We start from the raw sequence: 16919 nt of genomic DNA on the forward strand, positions 1-16919 counted from the left end.
GAACATGGCCGGGGCTGGTGTACTACCTCTAGTCACCACCCCTGTCATAGCCAACATCAGGCTCTATCACGTGCTGATTGACGGTGGGGCTGGCCTCAACGTCATCAGCTATGCAGCGTTCAAGCAGCTGCAGATCCCAGAGTCCAAGCTGACTCCCTCTCGCCCATTCTCCGGAGTGGGCCCACATCCGGTGTTCCCTCTGGGGAGCATCACTTTGCCGGTCACGTTCGGGACCGAGGAGAACTTCCGCACAGAGAGCGTCCAGTTCGATGGTGCGGAGGTGAACCTCCCGTTCAATGCAATCATTGGCAGGCCGGCTCTCTACCGCTTCATGGCCATTGCCCATTACGGGTATTTGGTCCTGAAGATGCCTTCCCCTGCCGGTGTCCTCACCATACGGGGTGACCGCACCGCTGCCATCCCTGCAAATGAGAAACTGCATGCTCTGGCGGTAGAGGATGCACGTTCCGAGGAGGACCCATCCACCTCGCGAGCCAAGGTGCCTGCCAGGGCACATAAGGTTCAACCGTCCGACCCGGACAATGTTCCCGTGAGGACCACCCGCATCGCGAGAAACCTGGAGGAGAAATAGGAAGACACGCTCATAACTTTCTTTCGGGCTAATATGGACTTGTTCGCCTGGAAACCGTCACAGATGCCCGGGATCCCTAGGAAAGTGATCGAGCACCATCTGAGGATCTACCCCGACGCCACGACGGTACGCCAGAAACCTCGGAAGCGTTCCGTGGAGTGGCAGAACTTCATCCGTGAAGAAGTCTGCAAGCTGCTACACGCTGGCTTCATCGAGGAGGTCCACCACCCCGAGTGGTTGGCCAACCCGGTCGTCGTCCCAAAGGCCAAAGGGAAGCTTCGGATGTGCGTCGACTACACCAGCCTCAACAAGGCATGTCCTAGAGACCCCTATCCTCTTCCACGTATCGATCAGATTATGGACTCCACCTCCGGATGTGACCTTTTGTCTTTCCTAGATGCATACTCTGGTTTCCACCAGATTCAGATGTCTAGAGAGGATAGGAAACATACTGCTTTTGTAACAGTGGATGAACTTTATTGCTATATTGTCATGCCATATGGTCTGCGGAATGCCTTACCCACGTTTGTGCGAGCTATGAACAAAACTTTCTGTAATTTAATTAGAGATATAGTTGAGGTGTATGTCGATGACATTGTAGTCAAGACTAAGGTAGGGTTAACACTAGTTGAGGACCTGTCCCTCGTCTTCAACCGACTGCGCGCCATGCGCACGAAGCTGAATCCCGAGAAGTGCATTTTCGGCGTCTCGGCAGGGAAGCTGCTGGGTTTCCTGGTTTCACATCGAGGCATCGAGGCAAACCCAGCCAAGATCAAGGCGATCGAGGCGATGAGGCCTCCTGGCCGCATCAAGGACATCCAGAAGCTTACTGGGTCTCTGGCCACTATTAGCCGCTTCATTTCGAGGCTGGCTGAGAGGGCCCTCCCCTTCTTCAAGCTATTGAGGAGGTCCGGTCCATTCTCTTGGACTGAAGATACTGAATAAGCCTTCCAGGAACTGAAGCAGCACCTCACCTCACTGCTAGTATTGGTGGCTCCAGCGCCATGTGAGACGTTGTTTTTGTATCTTGCTGCATCTGCAGAGGCGGTCAGTATGGTGCTGGTGGCCGAGAGGACGGAGCAAGCTCGCCAGGGGGACACCAGGGTCTCCCCAGCCAAGGATGGTGAGCCAGACCACGGACATGGGGGTCCGGCAGCCACTCCTCTGTCTGAAGGTCTGGACCCCGGACAAGGGGGTCCGGAGGAGCCTCGACCCAGTGGGAACCCAGAACCGCTGGGGGCCCAAGAACCTGACGTGGTGGACAAGGGCGAGCCGGACCCGGTGGCCAGGGTCCGGACCATCCAGAAGCCAGTCTACTACGTTAGCGAAGTCCTCCACAAGGCAAAGGCCAGGTATCTTGAGGCGCATAAGCTTATCTATGCCATACTTATTGCGTCCAGGAAACTGCGCCACTATTTTCAGCCACACAGAGTTGTCGTAGTGATCTCTTATCCGCTGAGAGCGATCCTACACAACTCCAACGCCACGGGCAACATCGTCAAGTGGGCAGCAGAGTTGGCTGAGTTCCAGCTGGACTTCCAGCCCCGCCATGCAGTCAAAAGCCAAATCCTGGCTGATTTCATAGCAGAATGGACTCCTTTCCCAAGCAATTCTGGGGGTCCGGACCTCAGTGCCGGACCCCCGGAGCCGGAAGTTAGGACACCAGTCTTCACCGAGCCCCACAGGACACTCTTCTTCGACGGGTCCGTCCGCAAGCAGTGGGCTGGAGCTGGTGTAGTCCTCATCGACCCAAACGGAGATCAGCTGAAGTACATGGTGCACCTTGAGTTCAAGGCCACCAACAACATGGTGGAGTACGAAGCTTTGATCTTTGGCCTGACACAAGCCCTGTCTCTGGGGGTCCAGCAGCTCCTGGTGAAGGGAGATTCTCAGCTAATCATCAAGCAGATCCGGGGGGATTGCAGCTGCAACAATCCCCAGCTCGCGGCATACCTCATTCACGTGAGGAAGCTCGAGAAGGACTTCGACACCTTGGAACTGTAACATGTTCCCTGCGAATTCAACTCAGCAGCAGATGATCTCTCCACGAGATCATCTACCTGGGCACTCGTGCCCGTGGGCGTCTTCGAAAGACGGTTACTGAGACCTACCGCCCAGCCTGCCGAACTGGGAGAAGGGGATCAAGCTAGCACCTCGAAGCTAGCGGTCCCGGCAGCATTCCATCCGTGGTGCCTGCCCAGGGTTGTGCGCTGTTGAGGATCCTGGAGACCTCATAGCGCCACTCTCACCTGCTCAGGGAGGTCCCGATGCATGGATCTCCGAGATCCGGGACTACTTGAAAGACAATATCCTTCCTGATGACGATGTGTCCGCTGAGCGCATAGTACGATTGGCTAAACGTTACGCGGTGGTAGAAGGGGATCTCTACCGCCATGGCGCCAATGGCATCCTCATGCAGTGCATTTCCCAGGAAGAGGGCCGCGAGTTGCTTGTAGAGATCCATGGAGGCGAGTGTGGAAGTCATTCCTCATCTCTCACGCTTGTTGGTAAGGCCTTTCGGCATGGCTTCTACTGGCCGACAGCACTCCAGGATGCAGCTGAGCTGGTAAGGTCCTGCAAAGTATGCCAGTTCCATGCAAAGCAAATATACACATCGGCTCAAGCTCTGCAAATGATCCCGCCTTCATGGCCATTCACCGTATGGGGCGTGGATATCCTGGGGGTCGTTCCCCCGGGACGTCAGCGGGTACCGGTTCCTCTACGTCGCCATTGACAAATTCACAAAATGGCCGGAGGTTACCCCTGTGGTGACCATCACCAAAAAATCAGCAGTCGCATTCCTCAAGTCCATTGTGTGCAGATTTGGCATCCCAAACCGCATCATCGCGGATAACGGGACCCAATTCAAAAGCAGACTCTTCCAAGAGTACTGCGAGGACATCGGCATCCAGCTATGATTTGCGTCTGTGGCACATCCCCGCAGCAATGGACAGGTCGAGAGAGCGAATGCAGAGGTCCTTAGGGGACTCAAGACTCGCACCTATAATTGCTTGAAAAAGTATGGTGCAAAATGGGTTGATGAGCTTCCGTGTGTACTATGGGGCAACCGGACCACACCCAGCCGAGCCATCGGGGAGACCCCATTCTTCCTTGTCGACGGGGCTGAAGCATGCCTTCCCCCGGAAATTCACCTGGGCTCACCACGGGTCCAGGCTTTTGACGAATCCATGCAGGAACAACTGCGACGTGACGATGTGGTCTTCGTTGACGAACGAAGGTGGCGAGCAGCAATCCGAAATGCACGCTACAACCAGGCGCTCAGGTGTTATCATCAACGGTTCGTGCACAGTAGGGAGCTCCGGGCTGGGGACCTCATCCTAAGGCGGATCCTGAACCGAGCAGGGCTCCACAAACTCTCCCCCAGCTGGGAGGGTCCCTTCAAGGATACAGAAGTATGCCGGCCAGGTTGCGTTCGCCTTGCCACAGAAGAAGGGGTACCGCTACCCAACCCATGGAACATAGAGCATCTGCGTAAGTTTTACACTTAGACAAAGCAGGAAATGAATTTTTCCTTTGTAATAAGATAGGATCAGCATGTAGTCCAGAGCAGTGGGGGTCCGTCCTCGTAAACCCGGCCTCTGGCATCCATCGCACCATCAGCTAGCATTAACGAGCGGCCCAGAGCGGTAGAGGTCCGCCCTCATAAACCCGGCCTCTGGCATCCATCGCGCAAGCCATGTATATCAAGTTACAAAATAAAGATTTGCTCCCAGTTCTGTCTTTGTGTCAAAATCTTATTTCGCATTTCCATTCTCGTGCTTTTCCCTTTCTAACCCCCGCGCGGACTTCCACTCTTGTCGCTACAGCTAAGATCTGTATTGAGTTGCCGGACTGCCGTACAGGTCCGGACCCCCTTGCTGCTGGGAGAGGGGTCTGGACCCCTAGGGACCTGCTCTGGAGAGGGGGTGCTTGTTTTCTGGGGTGGTCCGGAGTCCTGTGTAGCCGCTTAGCCAGTTCCGTACCCAAAGCTTACACGCTCCACCACCCTGTAACGAGTGCTCTAGTACCCAGAGCTGGGTAATTAGGGGTCCAGACCTCGTTCTAGCTCAAGGTTTGGCTTCCTAAGTCCTACACGGCAGGTTCAACTCCATATCTCAAAGAATCGAGTATGACAGAATGGCCTCACCCATTGCTACGAAGGGGTCTGGAACGTCGGAGCCAGGTCTGGTAAAGTCGTGCTTGTTTCCTGGAGTGGTCCGGAGCCCTGTGTAGCGGCTTAACCTGGTTCCGTACCCTAAGCATACACACTCCACCACTCTATAACAATCATCGTGCTGCCTGGACCTGTGTATCCGGAGCTCCAGACCTCATACTAGCTTGGGGGCCGGTTCAGAATAGGTCCCGCGGGCCTGCTACTAAGCTTTGACTTTGAGTGGTATGCAGGTTAAGCCTTGACTGGTGGCAGCTGGACTCAAACTATTGAGCCTAGCTACCAGGGGGCCCAGGCATCCGCTTTAAGGCTTCATGCAGATCGAGGTCCAGTCTCAGTGGTGGACAGACTCAAAAGAGCTGAGCATGTCTCCTAGGGGGTCCGGAGCATTCGCTTTAAGCCAGACACCAAGGATCGATTATGCATGCATCAAACAGCTAAGTTACAGTATCATTACTACCATCCCAGCGAGTTTGATTTTCATCTCTGTAGTTTTTTCTGCTATACAGAGAATAAGTCGCTAATTTGACTTGCAATCTATGCTACACCTATGCCCAAGGACACTTGCTCCACCTCATACGGGGGTCCGGAGCGTCTTCTCGGCTCGGATGGCAGATAGGTTCTAACAACTGAACCTATCTTCCAGGGGGCCAGGGCGCCGGGGTGCTGCATACCGCAAACCAGAGCAACTGATAAACAGCTAAGTTGAAATTTCTCTATTAAAATTTCAACAAGTACAATGTTTTTACATAACACAAAAAATAAAAGTTTTACTGCTGTGATGGTCCAGCTCAGGAATCTGCAGGCTCCCGCTTGAAATAAGCAGCTACAAAGTTGACGACCTCTCGCACGCTTTCCCGAGTGGAGGTCTCCGTCTCCGCCACTGGACCATCGATGACGGGGGCTAGCGAGATGGCAGGGTCGTGGCTCCGGAGGCAGGTCAAAATGTACTCCGCCACCATCCGGCACAGCTCGCGGCCCTCGGCTTCAAGGTGGCCAGCAAGGATCGGCTTCAGGCGCCAGAGTCTATCTGAAGCAGAGTTCAGCACTGGGAGGGCGTCAGCAATTGAAGCTGGCGGCCCCTCCACTTGGATTGGACTCATTCCAAGTGGCACCAGAGCTGAGCTTGCTTCGCTCGCCTAGTCGATGATTCGCTGGGCCCCCATGCACTGGTCCTCCTGCAGCTTCCGGGCTGCCTCCGGGACCGCCTCCTACACCTGGGCATCCAGTGCCGCCTGAGCCGCCTCCAGCTGGCGGGTCTTCTCCTGGAGCGAGGCCTCCTTCCGCGCCGCTGACTCCTTCAGGGTCTTAAGACACTCGCACTGGCGTGCAAGGGCCTACTCAATGCTGGTGGTGAGGGACTCCCGCCGTGCAAGGGACTTCCTCTCCTCCTCGAGCTCTATCTCAGCAACAGCCTGCTGGCTGGCGGTCTCCTGCAGCTCCTGGTGCCATTGATGCAGGGACTCAGAGAGTTTGTCGAGCTCCAGCTTGCAGACCTCGAGTCCCTGGCTGCGAGACTCGAGCTCGGATCGCTGGGCTACAAGGCTGGCCTCCTCCTTGGCAATAGCTTCCTCCCGCAGTGCCAGGGCTTTCTCCCATCCCGCTGCCGCGAGCTCCCGGTCGAACACCTTTCGGAGCCCTTTCCTGTAGGACTCAAGGTCGGCCTCAAGCTCGGACCGGGCGACGGCAGCACGGGAGGCTTCGGTCTTCGTGCGCTCCTCCAGGCAGATATGCCAGTCGCCGAGGCGCTGACGCTCGCTCTCTAGAGCTACCCAATCCCGCCAGAATGCTGCCTCGGTGGAAGAAGTCACCTCTTCTATCGTCCGCCGGACCCAGACCAGCACCCGCAAGAGCCCCCTACCAGAGACCACCTCCAGCTCTTCCTCTGTTGTAGGTTGGGAGCTGGGGGTGGGGACATCTGGCATAGACGTCGGGACCTCGGGTACCGAGGTGCTCGCCGTAGCTGCGCACGCTGCCGCTGTGCTCGCCGTCGCCAAGCCCGGGGTCGGCGCGTCTGCCGCCGTAGCCGGGGCCTCGGGGGCCACCGCGTCGGGCGTTGCTGCGCCTGGCGCTGGCGCATCTGCCGCTGCCGCGCTGGGCGCCATCGGGTTAGCGGAGGTCGCCGCACCCGAGGTCCCCACATCCGCAGTCGCCTACGCCATTGCTACCGAGGCACCGGCCGCCTGGACCCCCGCTGACGAGCCAGCGGCGGCGGAAGAGCTGTCGGGGCGAGAGGCCCTGGCAAACAAAGAGAAGAAGTCCTTCCGCAAAAAGCGAAGCACCGGGAATAAGGGGGGTGAACGGAAGAACACTTACCCCGAAGTGCCGGGTCTCCAGCGTCCACGGAGGCTGGGCGACCACTGCTGCCGTGGCGGCGGCGGAGGCGTACCTCGTTGCTGCTGCTGCTGCCCTGGTGGTGGCGGTGGTGGTGGAGGCTGCTGCTGCTGCTGCTGCCATGGCGGCGGCGGAAGCGCACCTCGTGGCTGCTGCTGCTGCCCTGGTGGTGGCGGTGGTGGTGGAGGCTGCTGCTGCTGCTGCCGGGGAGAGGCACCTCCCGGCGGTGGTGGTGGCGGCGCGGCTACTCCAGGGGTCCCGTGTGAGCCGGGGGCCCGAGAGCTACCCTGGCCCGCGTCCTCAGCGGCCCTCTGACGCTTTGCGGCGGGCTCCATAACCGGGGTCCCGTCACTTCGGTGCAACCTGCGCCGGCTCACCTCCTCCGGCGATGCGCCGGACTTGCTTCGGGCCTGGCTGGGACCGCTCCCAGCGGAGCTACCAGCCACGGCCTGCTTGCCCTTGGCAGAAGGGCCAGACCCCGCGGCGCTCGGCACGGCCTGTTCCTCGGACGCACCGGGGATCCAAATCCCACGGTCCGGGTCGCCCCCAGTTTGGCGCGCCGCTAGCCCACCGTCGTCGAGGGTCGGTAGAGTGGCCAGCACCGCAGCCCTCAGGCTCGAGTCCTCGAACAGGGGAACGATGCCCTGAGGGAGGATCAGGTGCTCCGGGATGAGGATCTCCCCCGTCACCGCCCGCACCACGACCTCCAGGCCTTCCTGGGTCAAATCGCTGCCCTCCCCGCGGTGGGTCCTGCTGCAGTCTTGGATTCTGGTGAAGCTCCAAGCAGGACGTGGCCGCTGCTTCAGAGGGGCGATCCGGCGCTTCAGGAAGTCCCCAAGCACGTGCAGCGAGGTGAGGCCGCCCTCCGCTAGCGTCTTGATCTTGTTTACCATGGGATCAAATGCCGGCGGCAGGGACGGCTTGGCCCTCCAGGACTGGCAGTCGGAGGCGGGTCCCTCGGTCGGCACGGCGAGGCGCTCGTTGGCTTCGGTGGTGGCGATCACCCACTTCTTGCGCCAATCCTCCCAATTGCCGCCAGTAAGCCCGGGAATGTAGGGCGTCCGCAGATCGCTCCTCGTCTGGAAGTAGTACGCCCCCACTTCATCCTTGCCCTTCCCGGACTTCACCAGGACGAAGAAGTGGCGGAAGAGAATGACGTAGGGCCGCACCCCCACGAACATCTCACATAGGTGGACGAAGATCGACGTCAGGAGGAGGGAGTGGGGTGTGAGATGCTGGAGCTGGAAGCCGAAATCCTTCAGCAGCAGCAGGAAGAACGAAGAGATCGGCAGCCCCAAGCCGGTCGAAATGTGCGAAATAAACAGCACAAATTCCCCGACGCGCAGATCGCCGAGGGGAACCGAGCCTGCTCGAATTCCCCAGGCAGTCTCCTGTGGACTCCACCCAAGCAGGCGGCGCACCATGTTCAGTTCCGCCTCGGTTTGGAAACGACGGGGACGAAGGAGGGATGCCGTCTTGCTATGGAGGCGAGGAACAATCTGTGCAGAAGAGCAAGGGGCGAGGAGGCTCGAAGGCAAAGGGGCGCAAAGGTTTGGAACGAAGAAGGAGAATGCGGAAAGGTAACCGCGGTATGCGGTTCGGCCCTTTATAAAGCCTGATCCATCCGGCGCGCCCCGGAACCATCGCTGGAAGCCAAGCGACGCTCACGCTTGGTGTTAGCCGCCCGGTCCATGACAAAGGGGCCCAGGCCAGCCTGTCAGGAGAGGCGGGTAACAAACAAAGGTGTGAAAAGGCGGGATCTGAACCGTCGCCAATGCGCGAAGCGAGGCGGAAACTAAGCTGACGTGCGCACACGAAGCGCTGGCAAGACCAGGTTTTTCGGGAACTGCGCTGGTGGTAAAAATTCCATTTACCCCGGCCGCAACAATGCCGAGCGTCGCTCGCGTGACTAGGTGTATCACTGTGTGTGGGGGCCACGAGTCAGTAACCGTTGCGATGTGATGAGGCAGCGAAAAACCCGATGGATGGTCAAATCTGGACAAGACTCCCGCAGCGCGCATAGTCTAACGCTAGAGGCTTCAAGTTATGCAGAGCTAAATCACAGTAGTGGCCCCACCTGCGGGTTCGTCGCCTCTCCCGAGGTCGGCCCGGGGGCCACTGTCGGTACCCTGTAGCAGGGACACCCACTCCTACTGCAGTAAGGCAGGACTCGCGTAGTCATCCATAACTACGCCCTAAGGGGCGGAGCAGCCGGGCCCTAGGGGGTCAGGCTCTCACCTCACCGGGCCAACGGCCCCTGACCCGTTCCCCGTTCTGGGAACAGGTCTGGTAACGGCAAATGTCCCTGAGGAGGGGAAGCTCCGCGCCAACAACCGAGTAGAACCAATACACTGCCGGGGCGGGGTCCGGGGGCGCCACGTGTCCCACTGGCGCTGGCGCGGGTCTTCCGCTGGAAGGCTTGCCCACCCACCGCATTCAATGCGGTTGGTTGAAGCGTGCTCTGCCGCCGCGGCACGCGGGGCAGCTTTTATCAGGCCTCACTGTAGACCGCATATTACCTAGGTACACAGTACAGCCGCATGCGCCGCATCCGCAGAGCCCGTCTGCCGCATTAAATGGATACGACAGCACGGCACATTTTCATCATACCGCCTACGCCGCAAGCTACACGGCCCGTTCAGCTACGCGGCAGACAACGCCACAAGCTACGCGCTAGCGCCATTTTGACAAGACAGGGCATGGCTATGTCGGACGGAAGATTCCCACGGGCAGAGCAAGGAAATTCAGGAATGAGATCTCCGTCGTCTGCAACGCCATAATGTCTGTACAGTATGTTATTTTATACTACATCGTTGGGCCCACCTGTCGGGAAATCAACGGCCATGTACGCGTCTCCCTTGAGATATAAAAGGGAGGCACTCGCTGCACACTCTAGATTTTAAGGCCAGGAGAAGGCAGACACAACACAAGCTCGGATTCACTCCGATCTCATTCTCAACCTCTTGAGAGCACAAACAATACAACACACAGTGAACGTAGGGTATTACTCATCGGCGGCCCAAACCACTCTAAACCTGCTGTGTTCATCATGTTCTACATCTAGATTGGGCTAATCCTAGCTACCCCCGAGTACTCACCCCCTGGGTTTAGACGGATGTACTACGCCATCCGGCTGTGGGTTTGCACACCACAACAAAGAGTTTGCAACAAGATGCGGTATTTTCAATTAACTGTCAGAACGTACAACAGCCTATAAACATCAAACAAGAGAATTACAAGATGATCTACCTATACTCCCCTGGGCTGCCTCTCATCTGTGATGCATAGCTAGCTCACGGCACTTTCATCTCTTTTCATCTAGTGTTGTGAGGCCATGTCAGATGATTGTTAGTGTCAGCTGGACAGAAGCAAGATGGTGATGCTTCACTTCAACGGATCCATTACGTTGGTCTCAACATTAAACAGCCGAATCCGTTGTTCCCACTACTAATCTGGAGACTGCTTGGTATAGCTGCTCCTCATCGAAGGGTTTTGACACATATCCATCCATTCCTGATTTTATACACTCTTCATAAGTTGCCTGGATAACATCGGCTGTCATAGCCAGAACAGGCAAATGGCACTCAACAAATGTTGAGCCTTCAATCGAAGCCAGCTTGTTCTTTCTTTCCTCATTAGCTTTCATCTCCATTTTCCTTATTTGTCTGGTTGCCTCAAACCTACACAAAGTAATCATTGAAATTTGTTGGTCAGTAGGACAATACTTAACATACAAGCCCGGATAAATGGAATGTAAATATCCTTTAAGTTAATTTTGAAATACTAGCATTTTTTAATATGTAAGCTGGATGGAATGGCAACCAACGCATGAGTTTATTTAATTCATACCCATCCATCTCTGGCATCTGAACATCCATAAAACATGCGTCGAAACAATGTGGAGGTTGAAGTAGACTAATAGCATCCTTCCCACTTTCAACACAATGAACCTTAGCACCATACTTTTTTAGTGCGGCAGCAGCAACTCTGAGATTGACCTTATTATCGTCTACAACCAATATGTTCTTCCCAACCAGCAAGCTACGAAGAAATGATGGTCGATTTTGATTATCTTTTCTTTCAGGCATCTCTACTTTGAGCAGCTGCTGAATACATGAAGCAATTGTGCTTGCTCTTAAAGGCTTACACATGACAATATCAAATATGGATCCATATTTGTCCTTGTCAGCTTCAGAGGTGACCAAAACAACTACCTTAGGCACATCAGACAACTGACCATTCTTGTGCTCACGTAGACTATTCAATAACTGAACATCAGTCTCAGGCCTCCAGAAGTCACTCTCAATAAAAAGCATGGCTGCTTTTTCCCTACGGAAAATAAAGATGGTCAATTCACAGGTAATTCAAAAGAATATAAAGTGCAGAATCTGCAGCTTTAAGAATGTTTCATGTTTTGTTCGAAAACATTAGTGGTAACAGTACAGCCAAGGTCCTCTAGGTTTTGTGCTTTTTCAGTAAAGAGGAGACTCACCTCAAAATGGTCGCTCCATTTAGTCCAGAAAAAACTTTATGTCCCGCACTCATATTGTTCACAACTTGAACTATTATTCCCAACCTCTTAAGGTGATACCTTGTGACAGCACTACGTACAGGTCTCCCATCAACCAAGATGGCCTTCATTCCCTTAAAAGCAGTTGGAAGTGCCTCAGACAAGCTCCTACTTGAATCAGCTGAAGCATCTTTGTATGAGCGCTTCAGTGTAGCTGAGAATGTGAATGTACTTCCAACAAAAGGGCGGCTGGTGAAACTTATCTGCCCGCCCATAAGCTCAGCTAGACACTTGCTTATGCTTAGACCAATGCCAGTACCACCATAGTTCCTTGAAGTTGAACTATCAGCCTGCATAAAAGGTGTAAAAACACGATCTTGTGCATGCAATGGTATCCCAACACCCGTGTCCTCAATGCTTATTGCCAATGTGACGCGGTCAGAATCATTTTGATTAGAATTTTCACCATCAAAATCATCCAGAAGTGACTCCTTATCTGAGAGCAGCAGCTTAAAATATTGCCAATTATTTCTTCTGTCGGCCGATTCAAACCCACTCAACGTATTGAAGGCACCATTAGCTGTTGACTCAACTTTACCAACTTTCCCATTCATGGTTCCATGTATGACCTGATTACCTTCCACATTTGAGTTCTCAGCCAAACAGACCCGAACAAATACATGACCCCGTTCTGTGAACTGGAACAGCAGAAAACGCATATATCAGTACATTTTCTGAACATATTTGATGAAAGAGTTACATAAGACTTTAAGAAACATTATTTGAAGTGTGTCTGCCAGGATTCAAAATTGGCGCCTTACTTTGACTGCATTGCCCACCAAATTTGTCAGTATCTGTCGAAACCTCCAAGGGTCCCCGATAACAACCTTTGGAACATTATCGCACACAAATACTGCAAGCTATGGCAAGGAGAAGATTAGGAAAAGAATATAGTATTTGAAAGAAATTAACAGGGCTGCCTGGTTTGGACAGAACTGCATTATTTGCTAGTTACTCAGCAACAAAATAGGATTAGAAGCAATCCATTTCAATTGCAATTGAGGGAACAGGAAACACCATTTCCTACTTTAAGCATCAACAGTAGGATACCTCGATGCACTTCTCCCGTGACTTTGAAGAAAACAAGGAAATAACATCATCCATGAGAGAACGCAGATCAAAAGGCACAGCTTCAAGCTCCAACTTTCCAGCTTCTATCTTTGCTCGATCAAGGACATCATTTATCAGTGTTATCAATGCTCTGCCACACATCTGAGCAGTCTGAGCGAAATCCTTCTGGGTCATGGTCAGATCTGTTCCCAAAAGCATATCCAGCATTCCTACATTAGAAGGAAGAATTTTTAGATTGCCAGGCCCATCAAGACGGAGATTATGGTGTAGGTATTACAACAAATGTTTAGGTACCAAGGACGCCATTCATAGGTGTTCTGATCTCATGTGATACAGTTGCCAGGAACTGCAAGAAAAGACATAAACATGTAAATATTAAGGCATCCATGATCCAAAACCTAGAATTCCTAGTAATAGAGAGCGCTAAAGTATATGTTAAACCTGAGACTTTGCAACATCAGCAGCTTCTGCCTGAGTTTTAAGTTCTTCCATCTTTCTACAATCTTCTGAAACTTTGTCATATCGAGACCATGCGGCACAAATGATATACCCCAGAAGCATCCATATGACAAATGTGCCCAAAGGATTAGTGATAGCCGACCATGGCATAGGAGGCTTTTCTCTGTACCTGCACATGTTAACAACATTAGTAGAGCACTGAAGCAGACAAAGTCAAGAGGTTACAGATAGAAGGTACCAACCTGCACCTCATTTCATGCTTCCTAAACGGATCTCCAAAATCCAGCATGCTAACATGTAAGTGTGGCACTTGATCATCCAAACTTGGAGGTCCATACAAAACCATAGCTTCCGAAGCATTTGTGACATCGTAGACATTTACCACAATATCCTGATTGCCAGCAAGTTTGCTCAGCAAATTCTCCACAAGTGACTCCACATCGAAGGCTCCACCTAGATATCTATTAGTAGGTGATTCGATTAGATTTAACCACAATAACCAAACAGATTCATATTTATTGACAGCCCACCGCAAATTGTTTTCTTTAAAATTAGGTTTAATACGTAACTTTAATTTAATAGAGGCAAATTGCAAAAATTATATAACCTTCATAATCTTATATCACTAAACTTGTTTGTGTCATGGACACAGCATCGTATTTTGTTAAAAGAAAATCACTATTCCTATTATAGGCTATAGCCTGCTACTAGACATGTCAAGGTTATCTTAATCAACAGGAGCTTATTGATGGGCAATGAAACACAAATGCTGCAAACTATACGAAGACAATATATTGCATGGTGTAATGTCCCTGCACGTCATTTTATTCAGTACATTTGCCTATTGCATACTCATATTTTACTAAAGAATGGATGCCACAGAAGCCTATAGTTGATAATACTTGAAAGATACAATTTAGATCATCTCACCCAATAGTTGCCTCCACACGTTGCTCAACTGATGCATCAGCAGGAAGATCAGGGCGGTACACGGCAAAAGTGAGAACTACTCCCAAGTGGTTTGATCCAAGCAACCGAAATGGGTTTGTTAACACTGCTTTCCCAGTAGTCCTGGCTCGCAAAATATTTTCTCGGTCCTCCTACATTGAAAATAAATGGATTACAATCACTGTAGAGACATCAAAATCGAATAAATACCCCAATGAATAAGAAGACCTTCATGTAGAAGTAATCTCACCTCCCCAGACATCATGTCGATGCGTGCAAGGTAGGAAACCGTATCCTGGGAGAAAATCACTGGGGCGTATTCAATTTGGGGAGGTGCAAGCTCCCGCTTCATCGTATTCATAATCCATCCCTGCTGGCTTTCAAACATTTCCCGTTCATGATGAAAGACACGCTGAGCGTATGCCACGCCATTCAGCAGTGGACGCTCAAATGATGTCCTCCCCGTGTATTTTGCAAAAGTTTCCTGTAGCGAGCACAATACAGGGAGCCAAAATAAAACAAAAATTCTGTAAGAATCAACAGTAATGCCCCATATATTGCAAGAACCAACAGAATAAAACTGAGGCGCCTGCAACTGAAGTAAAAGGGGGCCATTAATCGGTATGTTTTCTCAAAGGCTACAGTATTTTAAGACATCAATGAACAAGAAATGCAGCTGTTGACCACGAATCAAAGAAGTCATTACTTTCGTATCAAAACATGTGTTCAAATACCATGGCACGATACAACTAATCCATAGGCAGACCAACAAAAGGGGGAAGGAACGAACTGCAAAATGAAGAGACGCCTTTAAGTACCAATGATCCAATCAGGAAAAGAAAAGGCAGAGAGCACTGCATATCATAATTCATCTGTGCGACAGTGACCTTTCTAAGCATAAACTAAGGGATCAAAAGGTTGTAGAAAAAGCAACCAAATGGTTGTCAAAGGAGCGCCCAGATGGATTTCTAACGAACACACTAACCACTCTATTAATAACAAACGATAGGCCACCAACCTAACAGTTCAGTTCAGCGAGGTTTCTAAGCATAAAAAAAAATCCAACCGCCGCAGGAATGGACATTTTTTTTTCGGAGATGATGAACAGCACCTGTCCCGGCCAACGACAGCAATCATGTCGCGCTAAACGACTAGTGCCGCAACCGCTGTAAGCGTCAACAAACCACGAGGCATCTTAAACCTTATTTTTCTTTCCGTCCTTGAAGAAAAAAAAGGAGAGACAGGAAGAACAGTTTCAAGGATCTTCAAGGATCTCAGGGGCCCGCCGCTGCTAAACGATTTGATGCAGCAGCATAGACAAGCAATGGTGGAGAGGAAGGGCAAATGCTCACGAACCTGGTCGATGGCGGAGGGGAGCTTCTCGTAGTGGAATGTGGAGATGAGAATGGCGAGCGCGTGGACGTGGTTGACGGTGACGCCGAACTGCTCCTGCAGCATCCTGGCCCTCTCCTCGCACATGTTGACGAGCCGCTCCTCGGCGCGGTCCATGCTCTCCCGCCGCAGGTGCCAGTGCATCGCCGCCGAGCACGCCACCGCCAGCAGCAGCCACGCCGCCGCCGCCAGCCTCCTCCACCCCCTCTTCTTCCTCGCCCCGAAGTACTTCCCCTCCATCCCTCCTCCCCTCCCGAATCTACTGCCGCTCCCGCTCGTCCTCTTCCTCCTCCTTCCCCTACCCAATGCGCACCATATGCTCGCCGAATCGCGCCGCGCGAGCCACCCGGACCCTCCTCCCCCTAGCAGCACTAGGACCAGCCCACCACCACCAAGCACAAGCAGCAGGCGAGCAAGCGCGGCGCGGGAGACTAGAAGGCGGGAGCAAGGGGCCGGGGGGCGCGGGGCTAGGCGTGGTGGTGGAGCTTCTCAAAAGAGGCGAGGCTTTCGCGAGTTCCCAGCGGCGACAGCGGCCTTAAAATAATTACGCCTACGACTAGCTGCTCGCGGGCATTAACTAATCCGGCCACGGTACCCCCTCCGCCCCCAGCTTTCCCTTCATTGCCTCCACTCCCGCACTCCACGGCCGCCGCAACACGTCGATCCACTGCGCGCGAGCTCGCGCTAATCAACAAAGGGCGCGGCCGCGGCCGTCGGACGGACGGAGGAATCCCGGCCGCTTTTTGCAGCAGATATTCGGGACAGCCGAGCGTGGCGCGCCCGCAATTAAGACGCCTCCCGCAACAGTGGAGCCGCACTAATCACGGCGAGCTAACCGACGCGGGCGGGCGGGCGCGCGGCTAATCGCGGGGGGTGCCTGGCCTGGCCGAAGCCTAGCTCGGCGGCGGCTGTACTGGTCGAGCTCGGGCGCGGCGGCGACCGTGGCGGTGGAAGCCGGGGAGGCGAGGGCGTTTAAAGCCATGTGCATGCCGTGCACGCCTGGCGGGGAATTGCCGCTTCTGCCCCCCGCGCGCCGGTTTTCCTTTTGTTTTCTTCCTGCCGCGCGGCGCGGGGGGCGGAGCGCAACGGAGGGGCAGTTCGGGGAGTAGAGGCGGCAGCACGAGTACAGCAGGCAGCAGGGGGGCGCATCTGGAGCGGAGGGTGGCGACCGGCGCGCCGCTCCGTGGACCCGGCGCATGGGCCCGCCGGCTCCGAGGCCCGCCCCCGCCAGCGCAGCAGGCAGCAGAGTCCATGTCAGCCGTTGAAGACAAGCCTCCCCCGGTCAAACTCAAACCCCGTCGTCGTTTCTCTCCTCCGCGGAATTAGGCCCGGCCCACGCCTATCAGTCTAGTATTAGCGGAGCACGTGCACTGTAGCAGCCA

The 16919-nt window shown here is 53.7% G+C and overlaps 1 protein-coding gene across 2 annotated transcripts; it reads right to left on the bottom strand.

The window, feature by feature from the left end:
• Nucleotides 1–10258: 10258 nt before the first annotated feature.
• LOC120657181 (probable histidine kinase 6) lies at nt 10259–16487 on the bottom strand. 2 transcript variants are annotated; one of them, XM_039935451.1, is made up of 11 exons: nt 14964–15080; nt 14396–14629; nt 14128–14297; nt 13440–13658; nt 13180–13366; nt 13033–13084; nt 12718–12947; nt 12429–12527; nt 11590–12305; nt 10947–11426; nt 10259–10777 (listed from the first exon to the last, which is right to left on the bottom strand). In XM_039935451.1, the coding sequence occupies exons 1-11, from the start codon at nt 15042–15044 to the stop codon at nt 10516–10518; spliced, it is 2730 nt and encodes a 909-aa protein (XP_039791385.1). In that variant the 5' UTR covers nt 15045–15080; the 3' UTR covers nt 10259–10515. The 2 variants fall into 2 exon arrangements, with proteins under 2 accessions (XP_039791385.1, XP_039791384.1); XM_039935450.1 differs by lacking the exon at nt 14964–15080 and adding an exon at nt 15502–16487 and having other exon boundaries at nt 10422–10777.
• Between the last annotated feature and the right edge of the window lie 432 nt (nt 16488–16919).

This window comes from Panicum virgatum, chromosome 1N (assembly GCF_016808335.1).
Source record: "Panicum virgatum strain AP13 chromosome 1N, P.virgatum_v5, whole genome shotgun sequence".
NCBI lineage: Eukaryota > Viridiplantae > Streptophyta > Magnoliopsida > Poales > Poaceae > Panicum > Panicum virgatum.

Bases quoted from the DNA above. Each gene is read 5' to 3' on its own strand.
- LOC120657181 (XM_039935450.1), bottom strand. From the start codon at position 15,777: ATGGAGGGGAAGTACTTCGGGGCGAGGAAGAAGAGGGGGTGGAGGAGG. The intron at 12,528-12,717 runs GTATCCTACTGT...TCCTTGCCATAG, and splicing joins CACGGGAGAAGTGCATCGAG to CTTGCAGTATTTGTGTGCGA. The intron at 12,306-12,428 runs GTAAGGCGCCAA...CTGCTGTTCCAG, and splicing joins TGGTGGGCAATGCAGTCAAA to TTCACAGAACGGGGTCATGT.